General features: G+C 44.7%; 1 protein-coding gene across 5 annotated transcripts in view; it reads left to right on the plus strand.

Moving 5' to 3' along the window:
- Positions 1 to 13,328, plus strand: part of CD58 (CD58 molecule) — a 44,600-nt gene extending 31,272 nt beyond the window's left edge. Inside the window, exons 4-6 of one of the 5 annotated variants that reach the window (XM_081225752.1) lie at positions 4,058 to 4,129; positions 7,171 to 7,217; positions 8,780 to 9,051. In XM_081225752.1, the coding sequence (XP_081081878.1) occupies positions 4,058 to 4,129; positions 7,171 to 7,196 (98 nt within the window). In that variant the 3' untranslated portion in view covers positions 7,197 to 7,217; positions 8,780 to 9,051. Of the gene's footprint in view, positions 1 to 4,057; positions 4,130 to 7,170; positions 7,218 to 8,779; positions 9,055 to 12,319 lie in introns of those variants that run through there. The other 4 variants (XM_081225751.1, XM_081225753.1, XM_081225754.1 and 1 more) reach the window with 4 other exon arrangements.
- Positions 13,329 to 13,939: the final 611 nt, after the last annotated feature.

A 13,939-nucleotide genomic window follows, 5' to 3' on the forward strand; every position in this document is an offset into this window, starting at 1 on the left:
TCTTTATATTATATATCTCAAAATAAATCAAATTTAAAAAAATTGTTTGGACTGATTCACAGGAATTAGCTAGTGAGAACCATACCATGTTAAATGAAAGTACAGACTGTGGAAGATTTTATAGGACTGAAGATGAAGATCAAGTTTCTTCAATAAATAAATTATAAGGGGAAGAAAAAGAGAGGTGATGGGGGGACTTAAAGTTTAAGGAAGTTTAAGAAACTTATCAATTAATTGCAATGTATGGACCTTATTAGGTCCTGATTCAAACAGAAAAGAGTAAGAAACAGTGATTTAAACAGTGATTCCATGTTTGATGATGTTGAACACAATTTTTTAAGTCTGATGATGCCATGGTTATGTTTTACAAAGAATCCTTATCTTTCGGAAGTACATACTGAAATGCTTATAGCTTAAAAATTGTGCTCTCTGGAGTCAAACAGGGGCTCGCATCTCTAATTGCTCCATAGCAAGTGGGAGGGGAGAAGGAGAGGGGTGGAGCCTGATCCTCCCCTTTAAAGATCAAGTGTGGCATGCATCACTGCCATTCACACCCCCTTGACCAGTCTGAGTTCATGGCCACATCTAGCTGAGGGGGGCTGAGAAGTGCCATCTTTTGCTGGCCATGTGCCCAGTTAAAACACAGGGGTTCTCTTCCCAGAGTGAAAAGGAGAGATTGGTTATTGGGGAACAACAGATACTTCTACCACAATGTACTACAAAATGAATATAACTCATACAATTTTAAAACATATACAAAATCTAAAAAACTTAAAGAATGACATAAGTAGTAAAAATAAATAGAGGTTCTAATTTTTTTTTGCACCTCATTGGTCATCTTATGTTCTCCCTGGGGTTATGTGCCTAATTTGGAAACTCTTGGTCTAAGCAAGAGACGATGGTGTCTTGGACTAGTAGAGTTGGGAGAAGTGGTTCCGATTCGGCTACATTTTGAAAATAGAAACAGGATTTTCTAATGGTTTGAGTGGGGAAGAAAGGTACCTAATAAGAAATACTGAGATGACCCCTAGATTTCTGGCCCAAGCAACGGAATGAATTGTGTTGCTGTTAGACTGGAAAGCAAGGGAACAGCAGGTGTGTGGAAGAAATAGAGTTTGGTTTGGGACATGTTGTTTGAGATTCCCATTAGATTTCAAATGGAGACGTCAAATACGGTGCTCTGATTTATGAGTCTAGGTCTCTCATGAATGGTTAGGGCTGGAGATAGAGATTTGGGCATAATCAGAGTACAGTAGGCATTTAAAGCCTTGGGACTAGAAGAGATCATGTGGAGGAAGCAGTCGTCAGAGAGTGGTGCTGAGATTGAGTCCTGAGGACTCCAGCATATAGGGGCTGTTATGGGCAGAGGATCCAGCAAAGGAGACTGAAAAGGATCACTAGGGAGGAAGGCAGAAAACCCCAAGAACTTGGTATTTCCAAAGCCGAGTGAAGAGAGAGCAAGCAACTGTCAGTGCACTGGCCAGGTCAAGAAGGAAGAACGTAATTAAGAACTTGTATCGTTGTTTCATCTCCCCTAAACATCTGCTGTCCCAAAGCGATGACAGCATCTGGCATCATCCTGTGGGAGAAAGGAGTTTGGAAGGGACTGTATCAAGTAGCATTAGATTCAGCTGTTTAAAAAAACTTTTTTAAGTATCAGTGGCTTAAAAATGTAGATTACTTCTTTCATGCTAAAAAAAAAAAAACATTGGGAAGGGAGGGCTAAATTATGAGCTTGGGATTAAAAGATACACACTACTATATATAAAATAGATAAACAAGGACCTACTGTATAGCACAGGGAACTATATTCAATACCGTGTAATAACCTATAATGGAAAAGAATCTGAAAAAGAATATATATGTGTGTGTATATATATTTGTGTGTGTGTGTGTGTGTGTATATATATATATATATATGTATATGGTTGGCCAAAAAGTTTGTTCGGGTTTTTCCGTAACATCTTACAGAAAAGGTAAAATATATCAGGTATATCACTGTGCTGTATACCTGAAACTAACACAACATTGTAAATCAACTATACTTCAATTTTTTAAAAAAAGGATAAACGATTAACTTTTCTCAACTAAATAATAATAATAATAATAATAATAATTGGAGGTAGGCAGCCCTGGGCATGTTGCTACTTTATGCAGTTGTGTGGTGCAGCTCCTGCACCTTCCCTGCTATCTCAGGCAGCGGGACCCAGGGAGGGGAAAATGGTGTGTCTCACCCCTTTCAGGGAGACTTTTGAGAAATACCACACAACCCTTCTTGCATCTCACGGCCCAAAACTTGCCACATGGTTAAACCTTGCTACAAGAAAGGCTGAGAAACTAATCTTTTAGGGGAGTGGTGGTATGCCCAGCTGAAAACCTGAATTCTTTTATTAAAGAGGGGAGAATGGGTATGGGGAACAACTAACTAGCAGTTTCTGGCCAGGGGCCTCTCAAATCAAACCAATGGATCATTGCCTATTTGCTCTAACCCACCTGTGTTCCTACTAAGAGGAGAGGGTGTGTGTTCATACTCTCATTCGTTCTTTCATTTTCTCTCTCCCCTTCCCTCCCCTCCCCTCCTCTCTCCTCCCCTCCTCTCTCCTCCCCTTGCCTCCCCTCCCCTCCCCGCCTCTCCCCTCTCTCATCCATGCTGTACCTGCTGTGAGTGACTCCACCCTCTCCCTCAGCAACGTGTGGTGCTCCTTTTGCCATATCCTCAGTATTCTGCCCTTAGATTTTTAGTAGGTGGATAGAGTCCACCTCATGAACACATCATTCTTTTCTATTGTGGACACTTTGGTTGTTTTAGCTTTTTGATATTGTAAGACTGTGGTAAATATCTTTGTGCCTTTTTTGGAGGGAGGGGAGGGGCACATAACTGATAGTTTCTGTAGGTTAATATCTTAGAAATGGAATTGCAGGATCAAAGGACGTTAGTAGAGATTCCAATAGCATCAACTCAATAGGTTCATGGCAACAGCTAATAGATGTTCTTTAGTGTATTGACTCAATTAATGCTCACAGTTACCCTAGGAGGCATATTTATCAGTTCCATTTATAGTGATCCCCTAGAGGAAACAGGCACTGAGAGGTTAGAGCACTAATCCAACGTTGTCGCAATGATTTGGTGAGCCTGTAGGCACGTCATTTAGCACAGTGTCAGCGGCTGTATGATGAACATTTCTCAGGCTTGCAATGCATGGCTGCCGCATTGCCCTGCCAAGCACACGATCCCAAGCTGTGCTCCCACTGGCAGGACAGGACAGCTGAATAGTGGACTATTTGCTGCTTTTAATAAACAGCACTGGGCCTGATGTGTGTCAACCCTGTGCATAAAAGTTTATTTAGAAACACAGTCGATTCTCTTTATTCACGGTAGTTATGTTTTATTGTCACTGTAAACACAGAATTAGTGCATATTGAACCATTGCTCCCAGGGGAGATAGAGGTTTAGGTTCCTGCAGGCCTCCGGTCACAACATTTTTGGCAAGGAATCAATACAGAACCTCGCTTTATGTGTGTTTCTGTTTAAAGACACCTTATTTAATATATGTGGTTGAAGCATGAACAGTGAATTCACAGCACCATAACTGATGCCTAAATGAAGCTTATCTAACACGTGTGTTTTCTCTGTAAGGCACACACAGCCTTCTTATGCTTGGGAACACGAGACAGCATTTTCAGCACTGTGCTTGGGGGCCGTTTTAGACAGTGAAATAGCCAACAAAAAAGTACAAAAATGTGAAACACATGGCACTAAGTAGACCACAACTAGGGCACATGTCTACAGTACCAGGGCTAAAACACAAGGGCAGAGCATTGCCTTGAACCTCAGTTTGGGAATGTGTACATCAGGCAACCCAGTTTTCACCATTCTGTGGCCCATGTCAGCGCATGACCGTGAAAGCGCTGCAGGTATTGGTTTGGGGAATACAAATAAATTTTAGCAAGTAGATAAATTGCAAATACGGAATCTACAAATAAAGAGGATCAACTGTATCTCTGTTTTGGTCAGTTCCAGCTAATTGTATTTCCTTCTTTCTTTTTTTTTTTTCAGACAATACAAGGCACAGGTTTGTGCTTTTCGCCATACTGCCAGCACTAATATGTGTTTTGCTGTTTTTAAAATGTACGTATACTTTCTTTTTTTTAAAAAAAAATAAGTTTTCAAACTGGAATTGGTTTTTCAAAGGCCAGAAAATGATTAATTTGAAGATGAAAACAAAGTTTGAAATTTTAACTGTTGTGAAAGAAACAAAACCTTTTTTGTTGTACTTGTTGTCTGGGGTTGCTGAGTGTGTCAGGTTCCCCAAGGTTCTGCATTATCTTGAGGGGGAATGAATCCTTGGGCCGTAGAGAGCTGTACAGGAGTGGGAACACAGCCGAATATACTTAGGACTGTTCCACAGCCTCATATCTTTGGCCCACCTCAACATATAGTTATACTTCTGGTCTCAAGCCAGATTTTGCAAAACACCTCTTACTCTTGGCTGCCATGGTCATAATTTTCATGACTTATAGCCCAGAAGGAGGTCCCAGGTAGGAAGGAGCATTTGTTGAGTCGGGTGACATGGAGTGGGTAAAATGACCTGGTATTACCTGTGTTGCCTACCTGAGCCTTCCTCAGTCTCCAGAAAGGAACCCATATGCCCTGGAGAACTGGTAACCTCATCCTAGCCTGTTCTTTACTGGTGCCAAGAAACCCCTCCTCAAGTCCCAGGGTGTTGACTAGGCTGTAAATTTCAGAATAGAGGTTCTTGAAGCCCCATCAGTTTCCATATCAGCCTTCGCCAAAAGGAAATTTACGAGACTGATTTGTCACTCTCACAGGGAATGTTGAAGAGGAAGCTTTCTGCAAGGTGGTGGCATCTGGGGTCCATGTCATTTCACAGTCATGTCTTGAATCAAGTTCACAGACTAGATTTAAGTTTCCCTAGACCTGCACTGTTCAATACAGTGGGTACTAGCCACGTACAGTGATCTAAATATAAATTTTAATTAATGAAGATTAAATAAAATTTAAAATTTAGTTTCTCAGTCATACTAGCCACATTTCAAGTGCTCAGTAGACACAGATGGCTAGTGGCTACCATGTGAGACCAAACAGAGAACAACTCCATCATTGCAGAAAGTTCTGTTGGTCAGTGCTGACCTAGACTGTTTTGGGGTATTGGCACTAGAATATGATTTCCTGAAGGTACCATTTCTATATTATAGGTTTCAAATACCACAAAGATCCCTAAGTAGTAGATTATCAGTCAACTGAATCTCCTCCAAACAAGTTATAAAAAAATCAGCTGAAGAAAGTTTTAAGCCATCATTACCAATAAGTAAAACATTTGGGGAGCTCAGGTGTTCTTTTTAAAAAGTTATTTTTAATCCCCAAATAGCAGTATTATAGTTAATCATCTCCTTAAGAGGTTGGTCACCAGAAACCAAAATAATTTTCCACTCATGTGTTTTTCTTGGGAGGGAGGGGGGCTGTCTACCACCAGAACTCCTGAACCGAAGAAAAGTAGCACTGAGGACTTTTCTGTCTGATTTAACTTATTTAAAACAACTGGCTGATTTAACTTACTAAAAAAAAAAAAAATGTTTATTCGGTGGAGGGAAATTTACACCAGTGATCAGTACTGGTAGCACCGTATAACCTGAAAAAAAATTGTTCTAAAAAATAATTACTTCAGCAAGCATCTCAACCCTAAAGCCATTAATTGGGAAAGTGAGGCATTTGGCATGGAGCCTTCAGAAGGGGAGAGAGTTGAATGTAAACAGCTCCATCAGCTAGTTGTAGTTGACATTTTTACAAGCTCAGTCAAGGCTGTGGACTTGGCTTCTGGACCATTAGCATGGCTCCAGGCTAGCTGATGCCTTCGATGAGGAGGAAACTGATGCATACATGTGGGACCGTATCTTAACGTCCAAACCGGTGCTGTCCAAAATGGTAGCCACGAGCCACATGTGGCTGTTGAACCCTTGAAACAGGAGAGTCCAAATTGAGATGTGCCATCAGTATAAAACAGACACTGGATTTGTAAGACTTCTTATTAAAAAAAGGAATGTAAAGTATGTCATTAATAATGTTTATATTGATTACACGTTAAAATAGTATCTTTGGGGCTTCCCTGGTGGCGCAGTGATTGAGAGTCCGCCTGCCAATGCAGGGGGCACAGGTTCGTGCCCCAGTCCGGGAAGATCCCACATGCCGCGGAGCGGCTGGGCCCGTGAGCCATGGCCACTGAGCCTGTGCGTCCGGAGCCTGTGCTCCACAAAGGGAGAGGCCACAGCAGTGAGAGGCCCGCGTACCACACACACACAAAAAAATAGTATCTTTGATATGTTGGGCTAGTCAATAAAATGTATCATGAAAATTAATTTCATCCATTTCTTTTTTTTAAATATAATTGCTCTACTACTATTTTTATTTTATTTTATTTATTTTACTTTATTTATTTATTTATTTTTTTGCCGTACGCGGGCCTCTCACTGTTGTGGCCTCTCCCGTTGCGGAGCACAGGCTCCGGATGCGCAGGCTCAGCGGCCATGGCTCACGGGCCCAGCCGCTCCGCGGCATATGGGATCCTCCCAGACCGGGGCACGAACCCGTATGCCCTGCATTGGCAGGCGGACTCTCAACCACTGCGCCACCAGGGAGGCCCCTATTTTACTTTATTAATGTTTTGGCTGTGCTGTGTGGCATGCGGGATCTTAGTTCCCCAACCAGGGATTGAACCCATGCTGCCTGCAGTGGAAGCACAGAGTCTTAACCACTGGACCGCCAGGGAAGTCCCCATCCATTTCTTTTTACTGTGTAATGTGGCTACTAAGCATTTTAAATTACTTAACGTGGCTCACATTATACCCCTATCAGGCAGCGCTGGTCCAGAACATTCCAGCCTTCCCTCCATCTTTAGCTTTATGCACAAGCTGCTATAGAAAAAAACATGCGTCAACAATTTTTGTTTTTCTGTCATCTGATGACCAGTTTTTGAACAACTCTTCGGCCCAACTCTGTGGCCAATTTGATGTAAGCATTTAGGAGAGTAGGAAATATCAGCTCGACAGGGCTCTGCTTTAGAGTTTTCCCAGTTCAGGCCTCTAGCCAGCAACTCCAGATTCCAGCTTTTCTTTTCAGCTCTTTAATTGAGATGAAAATGTCTTCATTTGTAGGTTTTCTGGGATGGGGAGGCCCATAGCAGATAAACATGGAGAACTAGGTAAGTATCCTGTAGACTGCTCAGTGGGTACATTGTATATCGTGCACTAGAAGCAGAACAGCCTGATGTAGAGGGCCTATTCCTTGGGGAGCCAGATTCTACTTATCCGTCACTTAGTTGCCTTGAACAGTAATAAGTTACATCAGCAGATATACTCACCACAGTTCATTAAGCACCAACTGGCTCCTTTCCATGTAACATCTCATTGAACCCTCTCAGTGAGCTTTGCAAGGGGGGTATCTTTACAGCTTGTTTAGGGACAGCAAATGTGAGACTCGGAGAAGTCAGGTCACATCACTCATAAATGTAGAGCTGGGATTCAAATTTATGTCTTCCGACTCCAAGAGTTATCCTGTTACCCACCACAATCTGCTCCCTCCTTCTCCCATCCCAGGAAAATTGAGCCAAGGATAGGGCTCACTTCAGGAGCCAGGGTCAGAGCTGGGCCCATATCATGAACAAAAGATAGGATCCAAACACAATGAACGGTGGCAGTGGGTGAAGTAAGTTGCCGTAAGGAGGCTCCAGAGGGCCCCGTCCTGGCAGAGTCCCCGTGGTCAGGAGGCAGGGGCCCATGAGCCGGCCTTTGAGAGATGAAGGGAAGAGTAAAGGCCCAGGGCTGTAAAAGGCAGGGTAGGGGGTGGCAAGTCATCCCTTTTGGGGGCAGCATATGTTGGTGGGATAGAGGTTGAGCCAGGCCTAGATATTGAGAGAGAGTTGCCAAGAGGTTGGGTAATTTTTTTCTGGGAAACCACTGAGGATTGATTGATTGATTTTGATTGATGTTATTTATTTTTGGCTGTGTTGGGTCTCCGTTGCTGCGTGTGGGCTTTCTCTGGTTGCAGCAAGCGGGGGCTACTCTTGGTTGCAGTGCACGGGCTTCTCATTGCGGTGGCTTCTCTTGTTGCGGAGCACGGGCTCTAGAGCGCAGGCTCAGTAGTTGCGGCTCGTGGGCTTAGTTGCTCCGCAGCATGTGGGATCTTCCCTGACCAGGGATTGAACCCGTGTCCCCTGTATTGGCAGGTGGATGGATTCTTAACCACTGTGCCACCAGGGAAGTCCCCACTGAGGATTTTTGAGCAGAGCTATGCTTTGGAAAGATCTCTCTGCTGGTAAAGCATAGGGTGAATTAATAGACAAGAGGCTAGAGGTGGGGACACTGGTTGGTGGATAAATAAAATAATCCAGCCAAGCAGAGGAGAGGTCAAATCGGGGTGGCCATGGCAGAAATGAAGGAGGGCTAGGTTTCAGAGAAAGTATGGATATCGTATGAACAAAGTCTCACCGGAGAGTGTAGTCTGGTGCCAGACTCCCTGGGGTTAAACGGCAGCTCTCTCTCTCACAGGCCTCGGACAAGTCAATTAAACTCTTTGCACCTCAGTTTTCTTCTGTGGAAAATGGGCATAACAATAGTATAGAAATAACAATGATAGTGTAGGTAATAATAGCATAGAAAAAATATGTACAAATAAGTTAGTGTAAGCAAAATGCTTAGAAGAGTGACGGGGCTCATAATGGTGCTCAGTAAATGTTAGCTATTATGGTTATGATTGTTCTTCAAGAAAGGAGCCAAGGGACTTCCCTGGTGGAGCAGTGGTCAAGAATCCACCTGCCACTGCAGGGGACACGGGTTCGAGCCCTGGTCCGGGAAGATCCCACATGCTGTGGAGTGAGTAAGCCCGCGAGCCACAACTACTGAAGCCCGCGTGCCTAGAGCCCATGCTCTGCACCAAGAGAAGCCACCACAATGAGAAGCCCGCGCACCGCAACGAAGAGCAGCCCCCGCTCACCACAACTAGAGAAAGCCCGCGTGCAGCAACAAAGACCCAATGCAGCCAAAAATAAAAATAAATAAATAAATAAATAAATAAATTAATTAATTAATTAGTTTTTTTAAAAAAGAAAGAAAGGAGCCAAAAGGAACAGGAATTCTTACCCTTGGCAGCATGGCAGGCACAGCAGAGGACTCAGGCGGGGCCCTTGTTTGGGAAGGTGAATTTGTGCTCTGACAGGCTGAGTTTGGGGTGTGGGCACATCACGTGGATAGGGGTGTCCAGCGTATAATTGGAGAAGTGGCTTTAGGGGCTGGGGTTACAGGTTGGGGAGCATCTTCGTCAGAGCAGTAATGGATTCCCCCAGCATTTGAGGTCACCAAGAAAGAGAAGCTGAAGGCCTTCGAGTGGTGGGCAAGGCAGAGGAGCCAGGAGGAAGACCCAAGCGGCGCCCTGTTAGGGGTCCGAGGGGGAGGCCACGTGCTAGAGCTGCAAGGAGGCAAAGTGGGAGGCGGCGGTCAAGACCCTTGGCTTGGTTGAACGAGTTGCTGACTTTCATGAAAGCCCCTGGGTGAGTGGTTGGAGTGGAGGTATCGCAGCACAGCAGTGAGGGCCTGGGGGCAGTCAGACCAATGGGTGGGCTTGGGAGGCTTCCTTTCTCCCCAGCTGCCAGCCAGGACAGTGACCAGGTCACCCGGGAAGTCAGCAGCAGCAGAAGACCTGGGGCAAGGGGTTCTAGGGGACAGCTCAGCCAGCTTCAGGGTGTAGGGTGGGCAGGGGTAGTGAGTCTGTGAGGGGTTGATGGTCCAGGAGGCCCCATGGAGAGGGGGTGGAGAGGAGTCAGGTAGCCATGGATGAGGTGAGGGGCAGGTGTGCTAGCAGTGTGGGGAGAGGTAGAAGACCTGGGGGTTATGGTCAGAGGTGGGGCGTTTCGGATTTGAAATCATGTGTGTGAGGGCAGGTGACGGTGAGATTGGAGGAGTGCCTCTGCTGAGATCCACATGGTAGCAGTGGAGGCATGGCCATCACAAACAGTGACGGGGAATGTTGTTCACGGGAGCGCTGTCATCCCAGGCCACTGAGAAAGGTGATGGGGTATCCCAGAACTCATTCCTTTACCTTGCTCCTTTATTCATTCTGCAAATAACTTATGGAGATTACTAGATGTCAGGCACTGTGTTAGCCCATGGCCTGAGATCAATGTACCCAGTGAGGCTAGACATTGTGTGGGATTCAGAGAAAACATATATTAAGGCTCCTACCCTGAGAAGCTTATGGTCACAGTGGGGAGAATGGATGAGTGTGTAAGAAACAGAAAGACTTAGGCAAGAAGCACAGGGTGATGGGCCGGAATGGATGGTCAGGGCTGGGCAACCAACAAGGGGGAGGTGAAGAGGCCAGAATAATCATGAAGACTTTGAAAGGAGTACGATGTGAACTAGATCTTCAAAGCGAGAGCAGAGTGGAAAAGGCATTCCAGCTGGGAGAATCAGCAGAGACATGGAGGGGAACGAAGCCTGTCGTGGTTGTTTGATAAAGACGTCAACCTGCTTAGCATCAAGTTGAAGAAACAGCAAAAGAGACAATATTTGCAAGAAAATTTTTGGAAGTCAAGGGCATTAAAATCAAGTGATATGGGAGTAGGGGGTCATTGTAGGTTCTGGAGCAGGAGAGTTTTGCATGAAAAACATTGCTTTGGAATGATGAGCTAGGAAGGTAAAACTGACTTCTTAAGGTAACATCCCAGGGAGAAACCTAGGTAGGATGGGGTTGGGTGTGGGAGAGGAGCTTACTTTTCTTGGCGCATTTTTGTTTGCTATTCAGATTTTGTACTTTGTGTGTTTCCTACCCTATTTAATAATACTTTTTAGATTTAAAGAGCCCACTGTGGCTGCAGGGAGGAGTTCCCTCAACTCAGTTATTAAAGGGTTACAGATATGATGGAGGGGCAGGGCTTGGGGGAGGAGCTGGGGAGGGGCAAGCACAGCCAGTAAGAAATGTGAACTAGTCACATCTCCGTGAGACCAGTGTCAGGAAGAGCTAAACCCAATTAAAAATATCTGAGGGGGGCTTCCCTGGTGGCGCAGTGGTTGAGAGTCCGCCTGCCGATGCACGGGACACGGGTTCATGCCCTGGTCCGGGAGGATCCCACATGCCGCGGAGCGGCTGGACCCGTGAACCATGGCCGCTGAGCCTGCGCGTCCAGAGCCTGTGCTCCGCAACGGGAGAGGCCACAACAGTGAGAGGCCCGCGTACCGCACACACACACACACAAATCTGAGGGCAACCAAGTAAATATCAGATACCTGAGGGAAGATGGGTGTGATATTACACTTCTCACCAAGACAGTTCGATTTAGACAGTTTCTGGGAGTGCTGGTATTCACTTTTGGTAAATGTCTGGAAAACAGACCCACAGAGCAAACCAAATTAAAAAGGGAACAGAGTCCCCCAATTCTCTGGGAAGAAAGACTTGCAGATGCTACCTCAGCCTGAAGGAGAACTGGAGATGCAGGCCTGATTCTTTGGCAGTGGATGCACCTGGCTGTGGGAGAGGGTGAGAAAGTCCCTGCGGAAGAGCCTGTGCTGCCAGGGCTAGATGGAGAGCTGCTGCCCACTTCATCCCCCTCAGAAATCCACAGCACCCATTTTCATGTTCTACAGGGTTCTGTAGAACTCCTATTTCCTTTACCTAACCCCTGTGACCCCAGCACTAAATTTTTATGAATTCCTGTTACCAAAGGAATGCAGATATTTTGGGAGCTGTGGTCTGATCTGGCCTATGGAAATATAGACTGTGGGGAAGACAAAAAAAGCCATGGAATGGAATCTCAGTTCGCAGGGACTTGGTCAGGCAAGGCTGTAGCTGGGTGTTTGGGCTGATTTCCTCTGAGTTACCCAAGGGTGCTCTGTCATCACCACAGAGATGAATAATCAGAAAGAGAAGCTGAAAGAAGAAAACCATGCCCGGGGATTCATGTGGCAAAGAAGGAGATGACTGTTAGAAGGGGTGACAGTTTACTTATGGGTCTTAAGAGCCCAGCTCTGTTGTTTGGAGATTTCAGTTATACTCAAAGACTGAGTTGGTTTGAGAAGATGGGACTGTGAATTAGTGCTGTGCACTGAGAGTAGCACTTCTGGTGGATCTCCAGCTACCATCTCATGAGGGCCCAAGACCAATCTCCCTCCATCTCTGCTCCCTAGAACCCTTGCTTTTGATGGGTTTATTACAAAAGGGCTACCCACATTAGAATAGGAGGGTAATTTAGACCCATAGACTGCAGCACAGACTGACCGACTTTTATACTAATATGAGATATTTCTTTTATAGCACCTGTTGTTTGGTAATAGAAGATGAAGTCAAACGCATGCTAATTAACGTTATTTCAGTCACTTCGAGAAGGCATCTGATTTACCATTTGAGTATTACCTCATCCTTGAGGAAACTTTGGAAGTCTAACCTGAATGGACCCTTTATAAGAAGCAATGTTTCAGGACTTCCCTGGTGGCGCACTGGTTAAGAATCCACCTGCCAATGCAGGGCACATGGGTTCAATCCCTGTTTCGCGAAGATCCCACATGCCGCGGAGCAGCTAAGCCTGTGCGCCACAGCTACTGAGCCGGCGCTCTAGAGCCTACGAGCCATAACTACTGAGCCTGCGTGCCACAACTACTGAAGCCTGCACGCCTGGAGTCCGTGCTCTGCAACAAGAGAAGCCACCGCAATGAGAAGCCCGCGCATTGCAATGGAGAGTAGTCCCCACTCACCACAACTAGAGAAAGCCCGTGCACAGCAATGAAGACCCAACACAGCCAAAAATAAAACAAATAAATAAATAAATTTATAACAACAAAAAATAATGTTTCATGGAAGAAACAAGGACTAACAAACAACAGGCATTAGTTTCTACTCTGTCACCAACACTGAGTATCACTAGTTACTATCTTGTCCCATAATTGTTTCTTATAAATTGTATTTTTGGAGAAATGTAAATCTTTGTAAATAATGTAAGTATGTATATATATATATGTGACTAAGTGGCTCTTTTTTTCTTGTTAGGGTTGTAAAACAAAATAGTCACATGACTCGGGAGGTGAAGGTTTTTTACTAAAATCTATAATCCACTCTTGTTTTAGAGGAAAAACAGTTCATTGCAGGATCAGTAGCACAGTAGTTTATCATGTTAGCTGTCACATTGGGAGGTAAACAGCAGAGAACTCTTAAACCAGCTATACTCCAATAAAAATTAATTTTAAAAAAAAATTAAAATTTTAATTGTATATTTAGAGAATTTGTTTCAGAAGCGTAAGTATCATTCATTAAAAAGTACATTTCTGTAGTACAATGTGCATTATTTGTAAATTATGAGACTATAAATAACAATTTCATGTTCTTCCCAAATGTTTAAATTTTAAGTAACCAATATATGTACTATTGTATATGTTTGAAATAACTTCAGTCTTACTCGCACTGTCTCCTCTCAATAGAAAATACTAACCTGAAAAAATCCTTCATCTACTTTTTTCCTTTCCTAACTGCAATCAGTCTTAAGTGAGAAATGAATTATTCTTGGAATTCATACTTTAAAGTGGCAAAAATGGGAAAAGTTATAAAATACTTTGGGTGTTAAAATCTGTATCTTGATCAGCACCCAAACCAAACAAACGAACGAAAAAACAAAGTGTAAAGCGATATACACCAGGGGTCCCCAACCCCTGGGCCTCGGGGCGGTAGCGGTCCTGGCCTCTTAGGAATGGGGCCGCTCAGCAGGAGATGAGTGGTGAGCGAGGCTTCACCTGCCACTCCCCATCGCTCTCATTACCGCCTGAACCGTACACACCCCCAACCCACTGCCCGCACCACCGGTCCGCCCCCGCAACCCACTGCCCGCACCACCGGTCTGTAGTAAAATTGTCTTCCAGGAAGCCAGTCCCTGGTGCCAAAAAGGTT

This window comes from Mesoplodon bidens (genome assembly GCF_964165515.1).
Source record: "Mesoplodon bidens genome assembly, chromosome: 2".
NCBI classification, from domain to species: Eukaryota; Metazoa; Chordata; class Mammalia; order Artiodactyla; family Ziphiidae; genus Mesoplodon; species Mesoplodon bidens.